This window comes from Typha latifolia, chromosome 4, assembly GCF_019914945.1.
Source record: "Typha latifolia isolate L0001 chromosome 4, TyphaL0001v2, whole genome shotgun sequence".
Lineage (NCBI taxonomy): Eukaryota > Viridiplantae > Streptophyta > Magnoliopsida > Poales > Typhaceae > Typha > Typha latifolia.
In genome coordinates this window covers 5,809,584-5,832,447 of record NC_133089.1, presented here as the reverse complement: position 1 = coordinate 5,832,447, position 22,864 = coordinate 5,809,584, and the positions used below count along the sequence as shown (strand labels likewise).

Below are 22,864 nucleotides of genomic sequence, written 5' to 3'. Positions count from 1 at the left end.
AAAAGAAAGAAAGAAAAAATGTAAAATCCACGAGTTGGCTCTTCCTCGGCAACCCCTCCTCCTTGTCCGTCGAACCCTCCACCCCTAGAGCCATGAATGTTCTCCTTACAGCCCCTTCCAGTAGTAGAGGAAAGTCTGAATCCAAGGCTGGCCTATGTGGTCTGGGGTGATCCTGTGAGGGCCAACATGGGAAGGGCTTTAAACCCTCCTAATTCCTGCACACACTCGTGAGATAGTCCAAGCTAACTCAGCAGACTGGGTTGAAATAGATCCAAACCTCCTAGCCAGGTAGCTTCGAAGAGTGCAAGTTTGCTCTTTAGGGTCATTTCCTTGGTAAAATTATACCCAATCAATATGTCCTACCAATGAATGGCCATCTGGGATTGGCCTTTACATGGATACTACCTCTGCTAAGATACGTGCCCTTCTAAAAAGAACAAATCTATGGCTCATGGTCATGATTGATAGCCGATTTGTGAAGGCCCTCTAGTCTTTAATGGAGATGAAGATGAGTTTTTGTTTGTCCCTCAAGGAAAGATATGTTTCTGGAGATTGGACCAAGGAAGAGGCCTCTCTTCCCAGCGAGTTCAGAACTGCACTTCACTTCATGATTGCTATTTGCTAATGGTGGGCTCCAGGAGTGGGAGTAGAAGATGACTAGGGATTTCGTTGTTGATGGGTTGGATCTTAAGCCGGGCCTCGGGTTTCGGGTTCTGGATCGAGCTGGGCCGCGAGAGGGTAAACCCGATCTTTCTTCGGGACAAAGCCTAGTTGCAAACACAAGGTTCTGTATAATAACAAGTAATAATTATTTTTTCATTCACTAAACTATCACTATTTTTTATAATAATTTTTTTTTAAAAATTGTACATAATAATTTCATGAACTATTAGAAATAATTTACTTGACCGCTTATATTAGAAGATTATTATGTACCCAAAATAAAAGTTTAAAAAATTATTTTGTACAAAAGAAAGTTTAGAGGGTTATTAGTAAAAAATAATAATGGTTCAGAGAGTAAAAAGATAATTATCCCTAATAATAACTAATTCACAAAATATCAAAAAAATAGTGGCAAAGAGCTGACACTAAATCAATCAAAAATAAAATAGGCACGGATCAAAATTATTGAAAAAGAGATTAAAAAAAAAAAAAGATTCACGTGGTTTCACGATATAAGTAAGTCTGCTAGAGAGATTGAGGTAATTATAAAGGTTTAAATGACACGCTATTTTATGGAGCGCAGCTCTTAGAATGATATACAGTTCAAATGAGCTGTAGTGCTGTTGGCAAAAGATGTTTGAATTTGAGACAAACTTTTGACTGAAATATATCTCTGTTTGGCAACACATGGTGATGGTAAAGGGAAGACTACGATATATTGTGCGATTGTTTCTGGTTTAAGTTGCGTTCGAAATTAACTTCCATGTTCCAATGCTCTATTATCGATGCTTATTTGATGTTGTGAGTTGCACTGTATAGTTGTCTTCAAACTTCGGATGCATTTTATATGTGTGTCCTAAGCACCCTTTATTTATCTCCATGCGACCTGTCTGCAGCTCATATATATATATATATATATATATATTTTTTTTTTTTTTTTTTTTTTTTTTTTTTTTTGAAAATTTGCATTTAGTACCTTGCATACTTATCTATTTATGATTTACAAAACTTTAATATTTATAAATTGAGCCATTTATTTTACCAAAATACGATGAGAAAATTCCTTGTTGTTAATTCTTTTACTTAAGCTAAACTTAAATTACTCCTCAGCCCAGTGAGGCCACAACTCATCCGCAAGGTTGTAGCACACCTCTCTCTCTCTCTCCACTAGCTTGCCATGAGCTGGCAAAAGTTTGGCCAGCACAACAAGGAGAGTAATAAACCAGTGCAACAAGACGATGCAATGGCCACCGGCACAAGACAATAGGATTTCAAGCAAGAGGAAAGACGAGAGTAAAAGAGGGAAAGAGAGAGATCCTTGAGGAAGTAGAGTAGATTGTAGTGAACACGGCATCAAGTAGATTGGTAGGGTGACTAGGTAGTCTAAGAGGGAGAGAAAATAATAATAATAATAATAATAATAATAATAAAGAGATGAGTTTGGGTATTTAGGGCTTCAATTCAATTTTATTTTCTACGGTCTACAAGTCCTCCTTGTAATTAGAGAAGAGTAGAATTTTTTCATGCCCATATGGGCTTTTTTCTAATTTATTCTCTTGGCTACCTCCGTGCTTGCCGATCCCATAATTTATTTAGTTGTCTCTTTATAGGCTGTCTATCTATTATCAGTAATCTTCCCTATAGGCTATAGCTATCTCTCTTGTTTCCCTGCAAGGTTATGCGTGCCTTGATTTACTAAATAAGGCTTATATATATATATATATATATATATATATATATATATATGAGAAAGTTATAAATAACATCCTATATTTTAATAATAGTGCAAATAAAACCCTCTTTTCTTTATTATTCATGAATAGAGCTTCTTATTTGCTAAACAAAATCAAGGCCACACTCTACCTTTGTTAAATAGATAAAACTAACTTGATCATCATGTTAACTCAACTGTAGAATAAAGTTAAGCATCGAAAAATTTTAATCCAAAACTACTGTTATTTAACATCAAATATTATATTAAAGAAGTGAGATAAGGTAATTTATAAAATATAAAATATAATTTGAAATGAATGAAATATTATATGTATTGTTTTTTTATAGATCAGGTGCTTATAATATTAAGCTCAACCCAAGAGGTAGCTCTATTTATAAATAATAAAAATAATAAAAACTTTACTTATAATATAGTCAAAATATAGTGTTATATATATATATATTTTTTTTTTTTTTAATTTTCTCTCTCTATATATTATGAATGTCAAGTTGATCAGATTTTGGATCCAGGTCTTGCATGGAATTTGAGCTGACAAGTTATCTAGCTTAGGTGGCACAAATAGTCAAAGGTGAACAACCCATTCGAATGAATCCTGGTCTCTAATACTAGTAAACAAAGCTTGAGACCTACATTATTATGGCTTATAAGCTATTGCCAGTGGATAGTAGTAAACATTAATTTATATTTTTATACTATCTTTCTACGTATGATGATTGAAGGGGTGACGTTAATAAATCTTTTGTTTGAATTAAATATCAAAATTTCATGTGCATGCATGGATGAATGGATGGGTGGATGTGTACTAACCTGAGATCATGCATTGTGTCATCCTAGAAAATTAGTAGAAGAAATTTGGTGACTTTATATGCATAAGAAAATAACTTTGAAGATGGACGTCTGTTTCTTCTAAGACAGTATCTATCGGATAGAATGAAAAACTTAGCAGAATGAGACATTAAAATGGATTATTTCTTCTTTAGAAAATGGTTGAGAATAGAAGAGACACGTTACTTAGAACTTACCAAATTACATATTTGTCTTTCCATGTACGTTTTTGGTCTTATTTTTTTAATGGATAATTACATTTTAATTCTTCTAAATTATTGCCATTTTCTCCGAACATTTTTTATATCGACCTAGACCTCTAAATTGGAAAAAAAAAATTTCTACTTCAGAGGCCCATGTAGAATAAAAACAATTTAAATACCTAAAGTGCGCATTGTTTGGTCGTAAATTTTGGTTCTGAGAAAGAGAACGTTTTTAAATATTTTACAAGGGGAATAAATTTTAGCAAAATTTATATAAAAAACCCTAATATTTTGCCTTTATTGTCTTTCATGACCTATCGTATAGATATTTTGCTTAAAATTTCTCAAAATTATTATGCAGTTAGTTTTCTCAATAGTTAATTATCATATATATATATAAACCTTAATACTGTTGAATAGCTTTAAATAAATATTTTTAAGCTTAGTTAAAATAAATAAATAGAAGTAGATTTAGGTATTTTATTTTTTATTTTTAAAAGTAATAAAATATTTTATATTCTATTATTAGCTACTATTAGGAGAAAATTAATTCATAGTGTTTTTGAGGTATCAAAAATTATATAAAAAATTTATATAGTATAGTATGAATGATACTAAAATTAAAAATTAAAATATTTTTGATATATTATCTTAAATCAAAGTTAGTCTTCGCCGTCTGCTTTTGGTTGGAAAACTAGCCCAAAAACCATGACAATAGAAAGCAAGCAACATTTTTTCTATTAGAAGGCATGATTAAAACGACTTATCCTTAGTTTGATAAATGCAATCTATGACTCCAAGAAAAACGTTTTTAAGGTGGACCTGAGATAAGCCGGACTGTTCAATATAATAAATTTCGTATAAATAACTAATATATTTATATTATGCATAAGTTTTATAGGTGATAAAAATTATATTGGAGTAAATGAGATGAACTTAAATAGATTTAAGTGGTTGAGGTGAATCAAATTATAGCAGCAACACGTAGGATGCCCTCTGCGGCAAATTTCCAGATGATATATTTTACGTATCAACTATAATAATAAGTTGTGCATATTTAGAATCATAATTTTTGGATTAATTCACATAAACAAACGGGCATAATATTGTGGTGCTCGTTCCTATCCACGTTGTAGAGATAACCGTTGATTAATTCCGCACCATCGCAGCACCACCGTCGTTTTTACGGGGACTGGAGAGACCTCGTTACACCAACTTGGATCATAAACAAGAGGAACAAAATTAAAAAATGTTTGTTCTTGGTCTTCTACTATATAAACAGTAATAATTTTCTCTTGCACTCTCTCTCTCTCTCTCTCTCTCTCCTCTCTGTCTTGTTCCTCCTTTCTCCTCGTTGCCTCGTATCTCTTGGCGCTATTTCCTTCGCCCCCCCGATGGTTCTTTGTTGGTGCCTTCGTCGTCGCCGGCAGAGATGTCCCCTTCCTTGGATTCTTTGAAGAGTTGGGTAGTGACGAACTACTCGGCGCCGTTTGATTCCCTGAAGCAATCGCTGAGGGTCACTTATGTCGTCTTCTCCTTCTTCTCTGCTTTCTTCTTTGGAGCTCTGAAAGGTGTCTCCTTTCTCGCGAGATCTACGAATCAGCGGTGTTATCTTTGTTGGGTTCTCGTTAGTTTTTTTTTTTTTTTCATTTGTTGTTTTGCAGCTCTGTTGCTCGGTCCCGTTGCGGCGTTGCTGCTTATACTTGGGAATGTCGGGGTGATACTCACCCTCTTTCCGGCTCATGTAGCCTGGACCATCTACTCCCTCGTCAAGTGAGATCTTTCATCTTATTTTCTGCTGTTCTTTAGGAGAAAGTGTGAATTTTGATGTTTTATTGCGGAAGAAACATGAAATTTTTGGATAGTAGGTTCTTATCAAATTGTGGAATAATGGTCAATCAGATGCACATATAACATGTTTGTGGGCATCAAGGAGAAAGAGGCCGCGTATTTAAACTTAGATCCCTTCTCCTCCTCCGTTTTTGAAATACATTAGTAGATGATAGAGTTATTTGGAGAAGTATCAATGCTAGTAAAGGTTTAAAAAAAAAGGTTTATAGTGTTAGAATTGGAACCCCATGATGAATGAGAACATAAAGAAGAGATTTATCATTCTCAATTATGCCTCATCATTTTTCCTGCAGGACTAATCGTATCAATAAGGCTCTGAAATTAGCATTTCTTTTTGCTCTCCCTGTATTACTCGGTCTTTGGTTGGCTCTCGGCATTTTCGGAAGTGTTCTAGTTGGGCTTGGTTATGGATTCTTCGCGCCATGGATTTCCACATTCGAGGCCTTTAGAGGGAACTGTGAAACAAAGAAATTCCTGCATTGTTTTGTGGTAAAGAAAAGTCCAAATATCTAAGCTAATTAACTAATTCCTTCAAATAGTAATGGGTGTCACTTTTTTTCTATAATTTTTTTTGTTGGCTTTACCAGGATGGAACTTGGGGAACCATTAAAGGGAGTTGCACGGTAGTTAGGGACTTCGCAGATATAAGTTACCACTCCTATCCACTCTACCTGAAAGAATTGCGTGAAAGCTCCAGTGATCATCAACCTCATTCAATCAGGTACCACTTTTTACCTCCAATTATAGGACAATTTCGGTGTGATGTTGATAACCCATGACAAAGGGGATTACATAATCAGTCATATTACAAAATTTACTTCAGGAAATCTGGAAGCTAAGCATCATATAGATATGGATTTCCCATGTAACATTTATTACTTGCTATTTGTATGGAAGCTTACAATATCTCAATGTTTATAATATAAGGGGACAACATGGAGGAATTAGCAAATTTGTTACATTTCGCAAAATTGTTTAGTAGAAAGATTCTAAATTTCTATCAAGTGGAAGCTACTTCTGCACCTTGATTGATGTTCATGCACTTGCAGTGATACTAATTTTCTGTACATCCTCTATGCATTTAGTCCAAAATACCCTGTTTTCAGCTATACGGTTCCTTTTCTCTGTTCTCTCATTCAAGGTTCTCTGTCAAATTAATCAGCAATTGCCACTTTTATTAAATATCTCAATTATATTATTGATATAAATGAAAATTAATTTTGGTGAACAATTGTGTCTCCATTAGCAAAATCAATTTTGGTCCATATATGCTTAGTTCTTGGTTATTTTGGATTAGTTTTCCTCACCCATTCAGCATGGCCTTGTATTTGAAAGAGCTATTTGTAATTATTTTGCATGTGCAGTGTGTTGCAATAGCTTAACATTTTTAATTTGTTAAAACAGTTCTGTCCTTCATTTCTTGCTGTATCAATTATATTTGGATTTGATCTCTCAAGAAAGTACTTCATGCAGGTTGCGAGATGTGCCTGCATGTATTCTTGTAGGTTTGATGGGCTTAATAGTGGATATACCACTTTACACTGTAATAGCACTTATAAAGAGTCCTTACATGCTTTTCAAGGGTTGGCAAAGGTTGCTACATGACCTCATTAGTCGCGAAGGTCCATTTCTTGAAACCGTTTGTGTGCCAATTGCTGGTCTGGCCATCCTTTTCTGGCCTCTCATTGTTGTTGGGAGTGTCATATTGGCTATCATCTCAAGCGTCTTTGTCGGGCTGTATGGGTCCGTTATTGTGTATCAGGTCATTTCCTATTCATATGTTCTCTTGGTACATACTTATGAATATAATGCTGATGCATCTTGTAAAGATTTTATTTTTTTAAACATAACTAGTGGTGCTTACTGCAGGAGAGATCTTTCCAAAGGGGAGTTGCATTTGTAGTTGCAATGGTTTCAGAGTTTGATGAATACACTAATGATTGGCTTTATCTGAGAGAAGGAACTATCCTTCCAAAGTAATTGTTCCTTCTTTATAATCTTTGTTCTGTTCTTATTTAGTAATTTTGAATCTGCTGTGCCAGTTCTTGCAATGGTTTGAACTTTGATTAGCATTTTATAGCTTTAATTGTAGCTTTTCACTGCCCAGCCAGGCCTCATTATCGAAAGAGAAAAATACCTCACTCAGGAGAGGTTTCTGTAGGATCCAGTGTTGCTAAAGGAGCTGAGCCTACTGCTAATCCATCTGAAGCACCTGCTATGTTAGTGCCAAATTTAGCTCCTTCAAGATCACTGAGAGAGGCAATACAAGAAGTAAAGATGGTACAGGTTGGTAGCCAATTGTTCCATCTGGTTCATCTTGCTCTTCCAAGTCTTTAAAAATCAAATATGACGGTCATTTAATACATGCAGATGTAGTATAAGAAAATGGAACTTTCTATTGCTGATTCTTTCATCTTAACTGATCTTTCATATAGTGACACATCTGCAAATGGGATATATACAGAACAATGTTCTGCGGCTTCTGCCATCAGTGCAGAATTGATATTGAATATTCATATATAATAGGAGAGTAAATTTCTTAAGAATTAGAAGGTTTCGTTCAAGACTACATGCACTCAAGCCCTGCACCTGAGTCCATGGGACATTACCAAGTCATAGTCCTGAACGGAATCAGTATAGTTTTTTTTTTCTGGTTGCTTCAAATTGGAATCATATAATTTTTCTTTTTCCTTTTAAAGAGAAATGTATTATCATTTTGTGTTATAAAATAATTGTGGATTCCAGCCAAAAAATCCTCTTAATGTACTGCAAAAGTTACAATGCCAGATGTGTCATTATTTTCTTCTCTTCTTATGTGTATCTCACCATATATGATCACTACTATTTGGCTATTGTTTGTGTTTCTTTCACTAGAGAAAAGTATTTTAAAATTAAGGCAAGTATTCAGGCTTGCAATTATCATGTTTAGTTAAATATTGGGTCCTTCCCTTGGTGAAACAGACCTCTTCTTCAGAGGCATAATGGAAGGTTTTGTGTGCAGATTTGCGAAAACATAATGAAATCATGTGAAATGAGGGGTCGCGAACTTTTGGATGCAAATATTATAACATCAGTAAATCTAAGTGACTGGTTGAATACAAAAGGAAGCAGCCAAGAAGCAGTTGGCCTAGGTATTCCTTCCTATGCTCTTCTGCACACTCTCCTTTACTCTATCAAGGCTAGATCATGTGGACTATTGCTTAGCAGTGGTATTGAGGTCACCCAACATAATCGACCCCAAGATCGTTTGCTGGATTGGTTTTTCCATCCTGTGATGGTTTTGAAGGAACAAATCCAGGTCTTAAATTTGAGGGAAGAGGAATTGCTATTTCTGGAGAGATCAGTCCTCTTGATTGGTAAAATTCCAAGTGCAAGTTCTATTGATGATGTTTCTGTGATTCCTCAAGATACTCTCAGGGCTGCTCAAATTCAGGCCATTAGCAGAAGGTACAGTACAACATAGATGCACATATTTTCAATCATTTCAGTAATCTCCACCACAGAATTTTTTTAAGTTTAGTTATAACAAGAAATAGATAATTTCTTTACACCAAATATGGATTTTAAATGCAGTTGCAGTCTTATTGGTAGGTGTTAGGACAGAGTTTTAATGTAGTCTGCAATATTAGTAAGGATTGGTGGCCCTTCAATATGTGAACTATCAATTGGATTGGCTGGCCAATTTGTTCTGAAATTGATTGAGGTGAGAGATATTATATTTACACTAGCTCTTGCATTTTGCATAAAATCTGATCCTTTTGAATTAGATGAATTGTTTATCCCAGAGCACGATAGGAAGTCCTCTTGTATTATTTGCACTACTCTATCTCTATCTTCTTTACAGAAGTATATAAAAATCATCTTCTTGTATGAATTGTATCATCATGAGCATCTATTATTGCCAACCATCTGTTCCTTTACAACAAACTGAAACTCGACCACATAACTATTGTTCTTTAATAATGTAATTATGATCAGACTACCAATTGATTCCTGGAAATGATAAAGGATTAAATTTGTGAGTGATCGATATTTGAATAGTACCTTTATCAAATTATCATGATTTGTCCAATGTTTCATTCTCTAACTGGGGACTTCCAGTTCAGATACTTTCTGTCATAAAACTTGTTGGTCATGATTGAATTCAGTGATAAATGCAATGTAGAACAGTTAACCATGCTTGACAGTTAATTTTCTTACCCAGTCTTCAGATTCTTCAATGGCAACGCAAACTTTGTTTCGCCATAATGTTTCATAGTATTGCTGGTTTTGTTCATTAATCTAGTTTGGAGAACATGACAATAATTATTCAGCAGGTTAGTTGGCATGACAAGGAGCATATCGAAGTTCCCGACATACAGAAGAAGGTACAGACAGGTTGTTAAGCTGCTAATCACTTATTCCCTTGAGAGGGAAGGGTCTTACAGATCTCATTCAACCAGATCGGCCTCTTTGATCGAAATCGTGCCAGCTGAAGCCTAGTAAACCTTTTCATTCTCTTTTGTTGGGTGAAATTAGTGAAGTTAGTAATTTAACACTGTTAGTTTGATAGAAGAGCTGGTGGAAATTGGCAGAGAAAGTAATGTTGCGATCATAGTAATCAGTGATGTGAAAGATTCATGAGCTTGTAAATATGTAAACTTTGATACAAACACATCTGCTGCTCCACCCAATGCCATGCATGTATGGAAGATACTCAAAAGGCAACTCATGTGGTCGCTGCCAATAAATCACCAACGAATAAAGATTCCTTCACTTTGGATTAGCTTCCTTAATATTATAGATTGGATCTTCCTCCTCTCCAAAAGTATTCATGCAATGAAGAAGTTAATCTGTTGTTATTTCCGATCTTATTAGAGGATACTTAATTGTGAATTAGGCATTTCTTAGATATATTTTCGTAAACAAACACCGATTTATACATATTTTGGTTGAATTTAGTATAAGATAAGTTATGTGATAAGTTTATGCCTTACATATTCTAGAAGTCATTCATATCTTATCTTGACATGGATGACATAAGTTGTGATCCCTATAATTTTGCCTTTGTTGCATCACACAAAAGCTATGCATGTGCCCAAGCCCACAAGAGAAGCATTGAGCAAGGTTTAGGTAGCCTAATCACACCCTTATCTTCTAATGAAAGAGTTAAAAACATTTTTAATTCATTTGTTTTCCTTTTAATTAGTGTAAGAGTCAGCAAGCAAAGCAAAGGGAGAGATTAGACCTTGCTTAAGCCATGGTGCTCTTTATATAGGAAATTAACTTCAATCATAATAGATCAAGAATTAATTAATATCCGACTAATTTGCTTACACAATTGAAGAAAACGACGAACTCTGAGTGTCCAAGAAGGAACTAAGTATCCAATTACGAGTCAAAACAAAGTATGTCACAACTAAACAAACAGATGAGAATGTGATAAGAAGATGGAAAGAATGGTCAAAGGGACAAAGCAACCACTGCTCTACATAGAACAGCTCACTGATTAAGATCGATTAACAACTACCAAATTAAGACATGGACCAAAACTTTGATGAAGAAATTAACGATCCAAAAGGTCATGATCATGGAAACCTCAGATAAGGCTAATTATCTCTGACCTAGTTGTCTGATCCGGAACTTTGGATCAAATCTAAGCCATATTTACACTCTTATCTAGTTCTTGTCCGTGGACTTTAGATGCAGGACTTGGAAAAGATTTAAGTTTTAGTTCATCTCTAATTGGGTTCTTTTGCTTTGTTAATTAGGATTCTAAGGCCAATCTTTCGCCAATTCATAACTTTTTTTTTTGGAAGGAAGTAACTTCCTACAATTTTCAATTTCAAAATTACTTTCTTTTCTCCAACTTTCTATCTATTGTATTGTTCGACTTTCCCAATTTATCTTAGAATACCTATATACTTAAGAAAGCAAGGTCATTTAATTTATTTTTTATTAGTGATGTTAGTATTTATAGTTTTAGTCAAAAGTACAAATAGTCAAGCCAGACATCACAATACAAAATCAAAATTCAGAAGTAAAATATACTCAACTTTAAAGAATATTATATTTCACTTGGTTAGCTCTCTCTAAAACAATATTGTTATTTGACTTTGCTAAATTGGGTCATTTGGCAGTTCTTTACCTTTAATCCCTTAGTTTAGTGGTGGGTGAACCCTGAGTAAAGCAAAAAATCCAGCACAAGTTTCTTAGAGTGCACAAAGGATGCTCCCCTTTAATATTGTGAAGCGACCAAACGGTACACTTTTCCATGACCAAGGAGGTCATGAGATAAACTCTAATTTCAAACAATAATTGTACAAAAATTATTTAGTAGTTTAGTGGCTTAGTTCAATGACTTGATTCGATTGATAGCTCCGTAATGCGGTTAACCTGGAGAAGTAGCTCCGCTGTGCGACAATTTAAAACAAGTCTCGACAGCGTTTAGTTTAAAGCAATTGTTTGGCGACACAAATAATTTGAAGCTTAAACTAGGCACCTTGTGAAACCTAAATGTTTTTATATCTAGAGAGAGTTAGTAATTTGTTCAGCCCATATCTAGCCTTCGCGCTCTTAAATGATTAAAAAAATTTATGAAGTGGATAAACAAAGGGATTGCTTTGTTTAGCGCTTATAAAAGAGTAAGAAGAGACTTAACAGAAACAGTTCCTACTCCTCACTCATGAAAAAAGTGTTTGAATGATTGAATTCCAACAACTGACTTCTTTCTAATAAAGCCAAATTGTGACTCGTAACACTCTCTTCGATGAAATAAATAATTGCAAATTAGATCCTCAAAAGTCTTTTAAATTGAGACGAAATGTGCACTTACTATTTAAAAGGACTAATATTAGGAATCTAGCATTTTCACTATTTACAAATAAAATCAATCATGTAATTCTACTATTGCAAAAATTAAGTTACTCATCTTTAAGTAACGAATTGTTAGTGAATATTAGGATTGATATTTTGATGATTTTTTTTACCAAAATACTATATGCATATAATTTAGAATTGAGTTATAAATACACTTAAATGTAAAGATATTATATATATTTTCCTATATTTAAGTAAGAAAACATTAAGCAAAGCAAGTCAAACATTAGTTGCTTTCTTTGATTCATTCTATTTAAAGCAAAAAATGAATTTATAAATTAACCACTATGAGTACAAAGTGCTCTCTTAGAGTCGGATATATACTGAAATAGAAAACAGCTCGAAAGAGAAACCCTTATTCCAAGTACAACCAAAGCCTAAGGATCTATCGTTAATAGCTAACCAATCAGTAGTATAGTTAACTTTGCAAAAAATATAATTAACTTCATAACTTTAAAAATTACAACTTAGAGTTTTAATATCATGGATGATGATGATCGAGATCACTGCCCAGGGCCTCAGCAACCACTGGTTGCTTTCTGACATGACTTACTCCTCCATCTGGTTAATTTGTGAACCGTAAGTGCGGTTTAAACTTCATATATATCTTCCTTCCTCCTTCCCTTATCATCCACCAAGCCATGAACACCGAGAAGCTCCAAAGTGAGATAGAAAAAGCCAACAAAAGTTTACAAAATTCCAAAGGAGAGAAGCTTCCTCCTCCTCCCCCACCTCCATCTTACACCACCTCCCCTTGCCATGACTTCTCCTTCACCATCTCCAACGATCCTCTGCTTACCTTCCCACCAAACTCCATCACCTGCAACGAGCCCTCGCCATCCTTCGAGATCGACTTCTCCAGGAGTACTCCTCTCGGGATCATGGAGAACAAGGATAAATCCAAGCACAAATCCTCGTCCTTCTTGCTCGTTCTCGGCAAGTGGTGGAGAGGAAGCCAAATAGAAGGAAAGGAAGTGGATAGGAAGACGACGACGACGACGAGGAAGAAGAAGAAGAAGGTGTTCGACGTGGGTCGGCTGCTAAAGAAGTATGTGAACATGGTCGAGCCACTGCTCTTCTTCAAGGGGCATAAGGACAAGAGAGACAGCAGAGGAAGGCCACACTCCTTCTCGGGCCATTCGGATCATAAGGAGAGGGATAAGTGGAGGAAGAGGAGGAGGCAACTCTCGGCGCCGGCGTCGATGAGGACTTCGCCGACCAACAGTGGACACCTCTCGGCAACGTCCGTGAACTTGTCGTCGTCCTCGTCGGACGAGAGCACCATGGAGGAGCTGCAGAGCGCAATCCAGGCGGCTATTGCACACTGCAAGAAGTCTACTAGCCAAGGAGGGCAAGTGTAGAAGCTGAGGTGAGAAGGGATCGACTTTGGTTATATATCAAAATGTTTATATTATAGTTTGGAGAATGGAATTCTTTTGCTTTGAAATTTTTATTTTCGGTTTGAGATGATCTAAATTTGCCAAATCGGTGTTGAAATTATAATCCTAAAAGAGGTGTTCTTCGGTATTAAATATCGAAAATTACATTTTGATGGATTTAAACCTCTGGTGTCAAACCTGGAATTAAGCTATTGAAGTGCCAAACGAGTACTTTCACTCTAACTTATCATGAAGGTACAACTGCAGAAGAGCTCTCTAAGAGAGAGAGAGAGAGAGTCATATTAAATGTTATCCAGCATGTACTCAAATTGGGAACCAACATTAGCATTCCAAAGAGCTCATAGTTGGCAGTGCAGTGGAAGGGATTACAATTTACAACTGGGGCCTAGAGACCTTGATGGCTAAAGAACCACCCTCCATCCCTTCCACAACTGTCCATTGATTGCAACATTACATCAGAAATCAATCATGGAGCCATCTAATGTTGGACCAGAGATGGACATCAGTATCTCCTATTGGACAGTGCACACACACACACACTTGAATAGTTGAATGTACCACATATTTTTCCCATTTCTCTGCTCAGGATCTAAATGGGCTCCCCTAGAATCCAATACAGAGAGAAATAATTATGGAAGTAGGTTTAACATTATATATATCAGACCTGATCCAAGAAGGTGTTAAATTTTAGACATCAGCTGAGGCTCTGAGTCCCTCGAACTCTCTCGCGTCCTCTTAAAATGCCAAGTTTATCGCATATAATGCATGACGAAATGAACCTGGATGTGCATATGCAGAGGAAAAGAAAAGAAAAAAAAAAAAAAGAAGTAAGATATTTGATTATAATGAACTAAAGAAGTTGATAAAGTTCCTCCAATTTAAACTAGTAGATTACCAAGTGAGGTTCATGTCACTTCGATTGTATCCTGAGCTTCAAAATTATTAATTCACTCCTAGTGTAATTTCAGATCATTATTCTGACCAAGTCATTACTATGTTTATTAGAAATTAATGCTAGTGTTACCTTATAAATTATTTTTTGGAGGAATAATTCTTTTTTCACCTTCTGCTGTCACTATTTTCTATAGTGACTCCATAAGTTATTTTCTAGACATAATGACAAAAATATCTCACCCCTTTAATGTCGTTGATGAAATCAGAATAATGACTAAATTGCTCTCCGTTTAGGTCAACATAAAATTTTCTCTTAAGTTGTACATGAATATGAGAAGTAAACATATCATAATTTTATCACGTGACTATCACATAACAATTATTGATGAAAATAGTTAATAAAACCCTAACGAAAAGGATGAGGTGAGATATTTTTAATAGTTCAGAAATTTATTATGTAACAAAATATAATTAGAGAGTTATTATAAAAATAGTGATAATTATAAGAACTCAAGAACTATTCATCTAACAAAATTTCGTTTTTAGTTGTGAGATAAAAGAGATGGACACAGGAATAAACCTAAAATTTCATCAATACGTAGAATAACAATCTCTATATAAGAAACCTTGATTATTTATTTTTATTATGATTTTTTATCACACTTATAGATCTATAAGTAGTAGATTTTATCTTTACTTTTCTAAGAATAAGAACAGCACATCCTTTGTCTTATAGCTGGTCCATCTCTCCTAAAAAACTAAATAGAGAAAAAATATATATATAAATAACACACTGCATTTTCACTATATTATCAATGAAATCATTTTTTTAATTTTCATTATTTATAAGTAGAGCTTCAGATTTGTAGAAAAATATTGGCAACATTCTGAATTAATTTTAGTTTAACGAGCACGTCACATATAGAATACAAGTTCAAATGATATTTGGTACTATATAGATTACTCTTATATCACTCTTTACTATGACTTTTGAGTTTAAATATAAGTAGTTTTGGATCTGTTGATATTATGGATTCGGTGTTTAGGTGGGAATTAATAATTTAGAGACTTGATTTGATCTTATTTTCTTAGAGATCAGCATTTTTCGATAACGAAAAAGTTAGAACTGAAATAAAAATGAGGACTTGCTCAAAATTTTTGTTCTAATTTCTCATTAGATGTTTGGTTGCAAATTCTCAAATATAAATTTAAAAATAAGATGGTGTTTGGTTTTTATGGAATAAGGGATAAAACGATTAATCTTATTATCTTATTTCTAGTCTAATTAAATAGATATTTCTTATTTCTTTTTCTTTTTTTAGACAAATAGAGGCAATATGTTAAAAATTATTAATTTTGCATGGTTATCTTTATATGGCGAAAATATAATTTAACTAGTTAATTCATCATAATTTATGCGATATAAATACTATCGCAAATAGACATCTCATAGCAAAACATTTTTCACTATAAAGTATTATAATATATTATCAATTATATAAAGATTTATTTTATTTTTCTTTTCCAAAACCTTAACTCACGTATGAAATTAATTTTTTCGAGTATAATACCCTCATTATCTTTTCTAGTTTTAAATGCTGCTTTTCTATTTTTTTTTATTTTAATATTGTTTTTATATTTTCTAGTTTTATACTCGTTATAAAATATAATGCATAATTTTAGAAAAGAGATTATTTCTTCGTTCTTTTTCTTACAGCAACATAATAATATTCTATTCGTGTTCTTTGCAGTAAGAATAAATCTGTCATATTATCTACAAATCTATTATTAATTTATATATATATATATATATATATATATATAATTAGATTCAACAAAATATATTATATTATTTATGACATGGTGCATTTGAAATTATTATCTCTGAAATACCTAGTTAGTATCTTAAAAATTCATAGTAAATAAATAGGATTAAAAAATATATATTATAAACTTATAATATAATATATTTTATTGAACTCAATTCTCTTTTTAAAAAAAGTACACTCTTTATGAGTATAAAACTAGAAAAGACAAAAGTAGCATTGAATAGAATATATAAAAAAACATGTATAGCTAGAAAAGACAAAAGGAGCATTTAATGTTGTTGGTCCGCTTAAATAAATATAAGGGTAGGATGGTCATTTTAATAGATGAAATGGGTAAAACTGTAAATAAGAAGTAAAATGAGTAAGAGTGCACAAATATAAATTATAGTAAATTTAGAATGCAAATCATCCAAAAATTATTAGGAATAACACTCCCACTTGTGACTCAGCTTCCCAGAGATTACTCTGCTTGTCTTCATCTTTCCTTATGTCTTTTTTTTTTAAAATTAAGAACACTTCTTCTTTTATTATTGGCAAGATTAACAGAACAGCTAAGTGCTACATACATACATTAACGACAAAGGTAGCACTGTTCCACACTAAAGAAGAGGCCCAATTAATTAAAACATTTGTTGCCATAAAACTTGCTCTCCTCTCTCACAGATCTGAAGTCAAGAGTCATCACAAACATTAATTTCCCAGCTAGAAACATATTTACAAACAGGAGAGCAAGATAGAGAGAGAGAGAACCACTGTGGGAAAAATACAATTAATAGATCCTCAGTACACATGGCATCAATGAGATAAGAGTTAATACTACCAACCAACCATCCCTACACGTACATCCATTCCCAAGCTTTCCAGCCACAAGAAGAAGAGGTTACATGAACAAAAGGAAATCATATCAGCATCGATCACTACTACCACTACAGTCTGTCTACACAAATCCATGTCCTTCAAACTCGAGTGCACATTCCACCACCATCACCTGGAACCATTACCTCCTCCTGTAATAGTTCAAAGAAAGAAAGAGATCAGACGCACGGTTTGCAGATAGTGCTTTATTTTACAATTTATAATGTATTAACCCTAAAGGACCTTTTCCACATTAATAACACTCTGTTACTTTTTGACCAGTATAAGTTGGAATTTGAACCATTCTAGCATTTAATGCCGAAAGGGTCACAAGTTTGTATTAGATATATAACATACAAAAAATGCTTTGCGCATCTAAAGAGATTTATTGATTGAGAATAAGACCTAGTGTAGGTGGAGCCTCGTGCATTAATTTGAGATTGTTTTTTTTCTTTTTCTTTTTCTTAAAAAAAAAATTGGTATGATAAAACCTACCATCCTCGGCAGCTTCGGCTGCGGCAGTGCCACTCTTATCACCCCTCTTATGGGGCGGTAGATGGGCCTTCTTAAGCCCAAGAAGGCCCTTCCACCTCATGGTAGGACCCTTGTTGGGCCTCTCGCAGTCGTCGTGAGCCCGGAGCTCATCTCGTAGGGTAGTAGCCCTGTGGGCCGGCCCAAAATGACGGCCGTCTTTTAACGGCAAGATTCTACCCTTGGAGAAGAGCTGGTCGGCGGCCATCATGGGGTGGCTCCCCACCGAGAACTCGAAGTCGGAGTCTATGGCCACCGGCAGAGCCGTCGCACGTGACGGTGGGGGCGGCTCGACGACGAAGTCGCTGGAGAAGGAGATGCGCGGGCCGCAGAAAGCTTGGTGGTTGTCTTGGTTAAACATGCATGCCATCTACTTGGATACCTCTACTTTGGCCTCTTCTCTCTCTCTCTCTCTCTCTAGATCTCTCTCTCTCTCTCTGTGGTTGGCCTCTCTAGTGGATATATGATGAGATGGGTCTCTTTTAGTTTGGAGTTGATATGATGTGGGGTTTGTGTTTATATATAGCAGAGAGAGAGAGAGTTAGCTAGGATGCATGGAGTACAGCCAGGGCTGGAGAGGATCTTGGCCGGGCATATAGTGGTTGGATGTGGCTTAGAGTAGCATCTAGATCTGTCGTAATCCGTAGCCATGCATTTATTATTAAGGTTTTTTGGTTTGTATAATTAAAATGACATGTATATCCTTGTAACATCCTATTATTTTCTCCATATAACCCTCCCTCCCTCAATATTAGCCAAAAAGGTCTGTTTGGAGGGTATAAACGAGAAAAAAAGAAGAAGAGAAACTCGATTTGATAATTGTTTTGAATTGTGCGTGTACAGTGTGCTGGATAGAGTAGAATACAAGGACTGGATGATATGGATGTGGGTGTGGGTGTGGGTGTGGGTGTGGGGGTGAATAGTGTGGTCCCAAGTGGGAGAAAGTGAGGTGTCGGTGCAAGTAACAGAGGTGCCTTAATTGGTGTAGTTAATTTCTTGGATTAGCGACTACTAACAAAGAATTAATTAGTGGATCGATGGAAACGAAATGGGGTTAGCTTCAAATTCCAATCTTCAACTTTTTCTTGTCAAACATATATAAAAGCCAGGGTGATCAGTTTAAATTCTCCAACTTTTCGTGTGATTTAAATTTTGGCCTCTATTTTGATAGCTGTCTCTCTCTCTCTCTCTCTCTCTATACTTAATTGTTGAAGCAGCTGACCAAGTTCATCGATGTAGTTAATAAATATATATATCTTTGTACGAGAGCTAACTGAGGAGTAGCTTTCTATGCCCTAGACTTAGGCCAACAGCCTCTGTGTTGTTATGTAGTTGTTGCATGGCAATAGAGCCATGCAATCCAACAGAGATGTCATTTAATAACTTCCTTTAAATAATGATGCTCCCGGTGATGAGTACAAATTAGAGCTTTGGATGGTTAGGATAGGAATCATATACTACTATACTAGTACAACCTCCTTTTGATTTTAGAAATTGTCAAAGTCATTAACTAGGGCCTAATGGCCTAATAATTGGTATACGTGCAATTTATATTATTAATTTTCACAGGTTAATCATATACTATATATATATATATATATATATATAAATGGTTGAGTCGTAGCACCATACAGTATTGACAAGAGAATAGTGGTTGTGACTACGAAGAGTTGGTCTAATTGTGCGTGCAACATTTCTTTTAAAGAAGATTAACTCATCTATCTTGTTCATCAATGGCGTATAAGTATATTATATAATAAACCAAGAAAAAATATATGCCTTTTTAAATACATAGTACTCTACGTTATTTAATCATCCTCTTATAGCAAGGGAGACAGAAAATAAGTTTGAAAGGCTTGATAAGTATATTATACTTTTATGTGATAAAATGTGTCACAGATCTTGGGCTCTTGGCAATTAATATAGTGTACCTTGAGGATATATGATGTAAGTAGCCTTACCCTTATTGATCTATGGTACTTGATGTTTCAATAAATCAAAGCTATAGACTCCTACAAATATGCATATATATATAAAATATATGACATACGTAGGTTGTTAATAAAGAGAGGGAAGGCACCAATTAGTTTCCTCTCTTTGCAAGTGGGATTACATAAAGTTCAATTTCTAGGCACAATACTGTCACCTTCCCTACCTAGGAGTTCGTAATACTTAGTAGCATGCAGTATTGTAAGTAGATAGCACATGCAAAGGACTTCAATGTGATCTAAGGACAATTATACTCCATCAACTAGCAAATGATTCGTAGTAAGTTAATAAATCAATTATCACTAAGAGTACGTACTTCTTGTTGGATATGGGTGTGCATGCATGGACACATCCAATGCCAATAATCCAGTCTATGCCATACTTTAAGGAAGCACTTGGAGTTAACAAACTAATAAAGCTCAAAGTTTAAAAATGGGAAGGTGGACAGCTAGATAAGATCACGAGATCCCAAGAGGAGTAACAAACAATCAGCCTTGTGGTTCATTTCTTTGCTTAAGCTGCGTAAAGGTGCATGACTGTCTCCTGGTTAACTTTGATATGCATATTCTATTTATATTAAGGGTTTATAATCTCCAGAAATGAGATTGAGATGATCAATCCGAGTAACTCCCAAGCTGGCATGCATTATTGAAAGAATAGTGGCCATTTTGTTTTCTGGATGGACATAGCTACCCATTTTGTTTCTTTTGTATCACTGCATCATTTAAACTTTAAAAGAAATTGCAACTACTTATGTTATTAATCTAGTAAGAGTTAAAGTGATTTTTTAATAACACTGAAATATATATATATATATATATAAAATTAAACTCTCTTTTTTAGAAGAAAAAAAAAAGAAAATGAGACAAGGGCAGGCTTGTAAAACATGAAAGGATCAAAGGGCAAAAAAATTCCTCACAAGGATTTTTTTTTTCCTCTTTTTTTTTGGTTTTTTGGTGTGATTGTGTGGCAAATTTGCAGTACTTGAGTGTGTCCTGCCATGGCTTTTAAGATAGTATAAAATTGTGTGCTAGGCTGGAAGGGCAGTGTTAATTTGACCATATTCAAAGGAAGAACTGCACATCTAGGTGTAAGCTTTTAACTCCCACCTAACCGTACGGCTGGCACTCACATGCCTGTTCCTTAGCATCTGCTACACGTGGCAGAAGCCAACATCATCCAGGTGGAGGTCATAAGTGCGTATGTATGTGTGTGGTCAAATTGACCCAAGATGGATCTCTCTCTCTCTCTCTCCTCCTTTTGGAATAAAGAAAGAGGAGCTCGTGGGATGGGATTCTCTCTCCATCTCTCTTGGTCTCCTACGTTGGTAGCAATGCCGGATTAATTTAATAGATCCAAAAGGCTTATAAGATAGGTGTCTTTAATCCTTATTATATGTTCTCTTTAACCCAAAGTTTGATCCAAAGGTCATTGATTAGTGTTGGTTTATTTTATTTTATTCTAGCATCAGAGCTGTATATTTCTAGGTGTATCAGGATGCAAACAAGCGTTACTGGTCAAGAGTCAATTGAGTAATTGCTACCCTAAACTCTAAAGTTTGGCAACATTAGAAGCTACATTTGGAGCACTGTGTATATTTAAGTATTTAATACAACTAGGGTTGTTGGTTGAAGAAACTCGTAAATACTTTTGAGAAATTTATATAAAAATATCGTATACTTTCTGTTGTTATTATTATGCACATTTTACCGTATGAATATTTATCGTCAGATAATAATTAAAATAATAAGAGAAGGAAATAATTGGGCCTTATCTCTATGAGGCCAGATTGACCCAACAATCATATCTCCTCTCTTAGCTAGAGCGAATTCTAGTCTGTCCTTAAGATGTAACCATATATATATATATATACTATGAGCTTTAGCCATGGGAAAAACAATTTGAATTGATCACTTATCTCCCATGCAAATAAAATGTTCAAACTCTTGACCTTGAATCGATCCAGTGGAGTACCTATATCAGTTGATCATGGCAGGTTCATTACCATCTTAAAGGAATTGTTGTTAAACATTTTATGTTAAAATGAATGAATCTAGCCACCATGCCTGTTCCCACTGAAAACTTTTAAAAGTTATTAGTACTATATTCCTTCATATCACAATTGCCCTTGAAATCTGTTGTCCATTTTAGAATTTTCATTATAGTTAGTTTTTAATAAAATATTCATAGAATATATCTAATAGATAGTTATTGAAATGAACAAAGCATACAAAAATATCATTTCTTTTGATATTTAGAGTGTAAAATATTTATTATTAATTTTTTATTCTCTTCAAAAATTAGATTTTACTTTATTCTACTATGCTTTCAAATATTATATAGTCATTTTAAGCAACTCATACAAGGGTCAGAATAGTATTTTATTAATCTATATTCAATTTTAATTATAATTAGTTAACTAACAAAGTGGTGTTTTTGAAAGAGCTGAGGGGCCATTTGGATTGATGTACTGTAAGATGTTATAACTGTAGAAGCAGCATATACTATGAAATCTACAATAATAGAACATATCCATCAATTTTACTCCATACAATAGTAACAAGAACATTTAACACCTTTTCATTATCATAAAAGGTTGAAAATTTGTGTTTTGACATATATTTATTTTAAATGGATGTCAAAATACTGCCAATATATCTTGTTTGACACTTTGAGCGACCTATAAACCAAATAGTTAATCTATTTCGTTGACAATAATAATATTTTACAGAAATGCAGTGGTAAGTATGATATTTTCAAAAGCATTGATATAAATTTATCTATTCCGTTATTCTTTAGCATAAGTGTAGGGTTATGATACACCTATAGGTAATTCTTATCATATCTTTTGTCTATTTTTTCTTCTCCTTGTTTTTACTGGCACGGTTTTTTTTTTTTTGTTTCCAAAACGTCACTAATCGAATTCCCTAAAGATGCTTAGATGATAGTTAATGTTAACAAAAACTTCTTTTATGTCAACTTATGCCATTTTACAGAAGGTGTTATTGTTCTTCATCTTTCCAACACTAAAAACAGAAAGATTGGCTCCTTGAAATTTCTATGCTGCAAATTCTAGGAAATTAATGTAATTAATTGTTGCAATAAAAAATCTTTCTGTTAGTGTTAACATACTAGGCATAAGAAGTATTGATTGATTCATTAATTTATGGATATTTTAACTTTAAACTTTTCTCTAATTCGAAACAGTGCTCCCATCTCTAGCTACTAGTA

General features: G+C 34.3%; 3 protein-coding genes across 6 annotated transcripts; 2 read left to right on the top strand and 1 right to left on the bottom strand.

Moving 5' to 3' along the window:
- The first annotated feature begins 4,642 nt into the window (after positions 1 to 4,642).
- LOC140785715 (uncharacterized membrane protein At3g27390-like) lies at positions 4,643 to 10,052 on the top strand. 4 transcript variants are annotated; one of them, XM_073133683.1, is made up of 9 exons: positions 4,645 to 4,997; positions 5,091 to 5,199; positions 5,571 to 5,766; positions 5,865 to 5,998; positions 6,751 to 7,039; positions 7,147 to 7,253; positions 7,389 to 7,563; positions 8,279 to 8,724; positions 9,591 to 10,052. In XM_073133683.1, the coding sequence occupies exons 1-9, from the start codon at positions 4,859 to 4,861 to the stop codon at positions 9,757 to 9,759; spliced, it is 1,764 nt and encodes a 587-aa protein (XP_072989784.1). In that variant the 5' UTR covers positions 4,645 to 4,858; the 3' UTR covers positions 9,760 to 10,052. The 4 variants fall into 4 exon arrangements, with proteins under 4 accessions (XP_072989782.1, XP_072989784.1, XP_072989783.1 ...); XM_073133685.1 differs by having other exon boundaries at positions 4,648 to 4,997; positions 9,594 to 10,052; XM_073133681.1 differs by having other exon boundaries at positions 4,643 to 5,199.
- Positions 10,053 to 12,776: 2,724 nt separating this feature from the next.
- Positions 12,777 to 13,496, top strand: LOC140787776 (probable BRI1 kinase inhibitor 1). Its single transcript, XM_073136874.1, has one exon. It carries the CDS (start codon positions 12,777 to 12,779, stop codon positions 13,494 to 13,496), a length of 720 nt encoding a protein of 239 aa, XP_072992975.1.
- A 3,498-nt stretch (positions 13,497 to 16,994) lies between these two features.
- On the bottom strand, positions 16,995 to 18,137 carry LOC140786889 (uncharacterized). Its single transcript, XM_073135597.1, has 2 exons — positions 17,609 to 18,137; positions 16,995 to 17,265 (listed from the first exon to the last, which is right to left on the bottom strand). The coding sequence occupies exons 1-2, from the start codon at positions 18,012 to 18,014 to the stop codon at positions 17,243 to 17,245; spliced, it is 429 nt and encodes a 142-aa protein (XP_072991698.1). The 5' UTR covers positions 18,015 to 18,137; the 3' UTR covers positions 16,995 to 17,242.
- Positions 18,138 to 22,864: the final 4,727 nt, after the last annotated feature.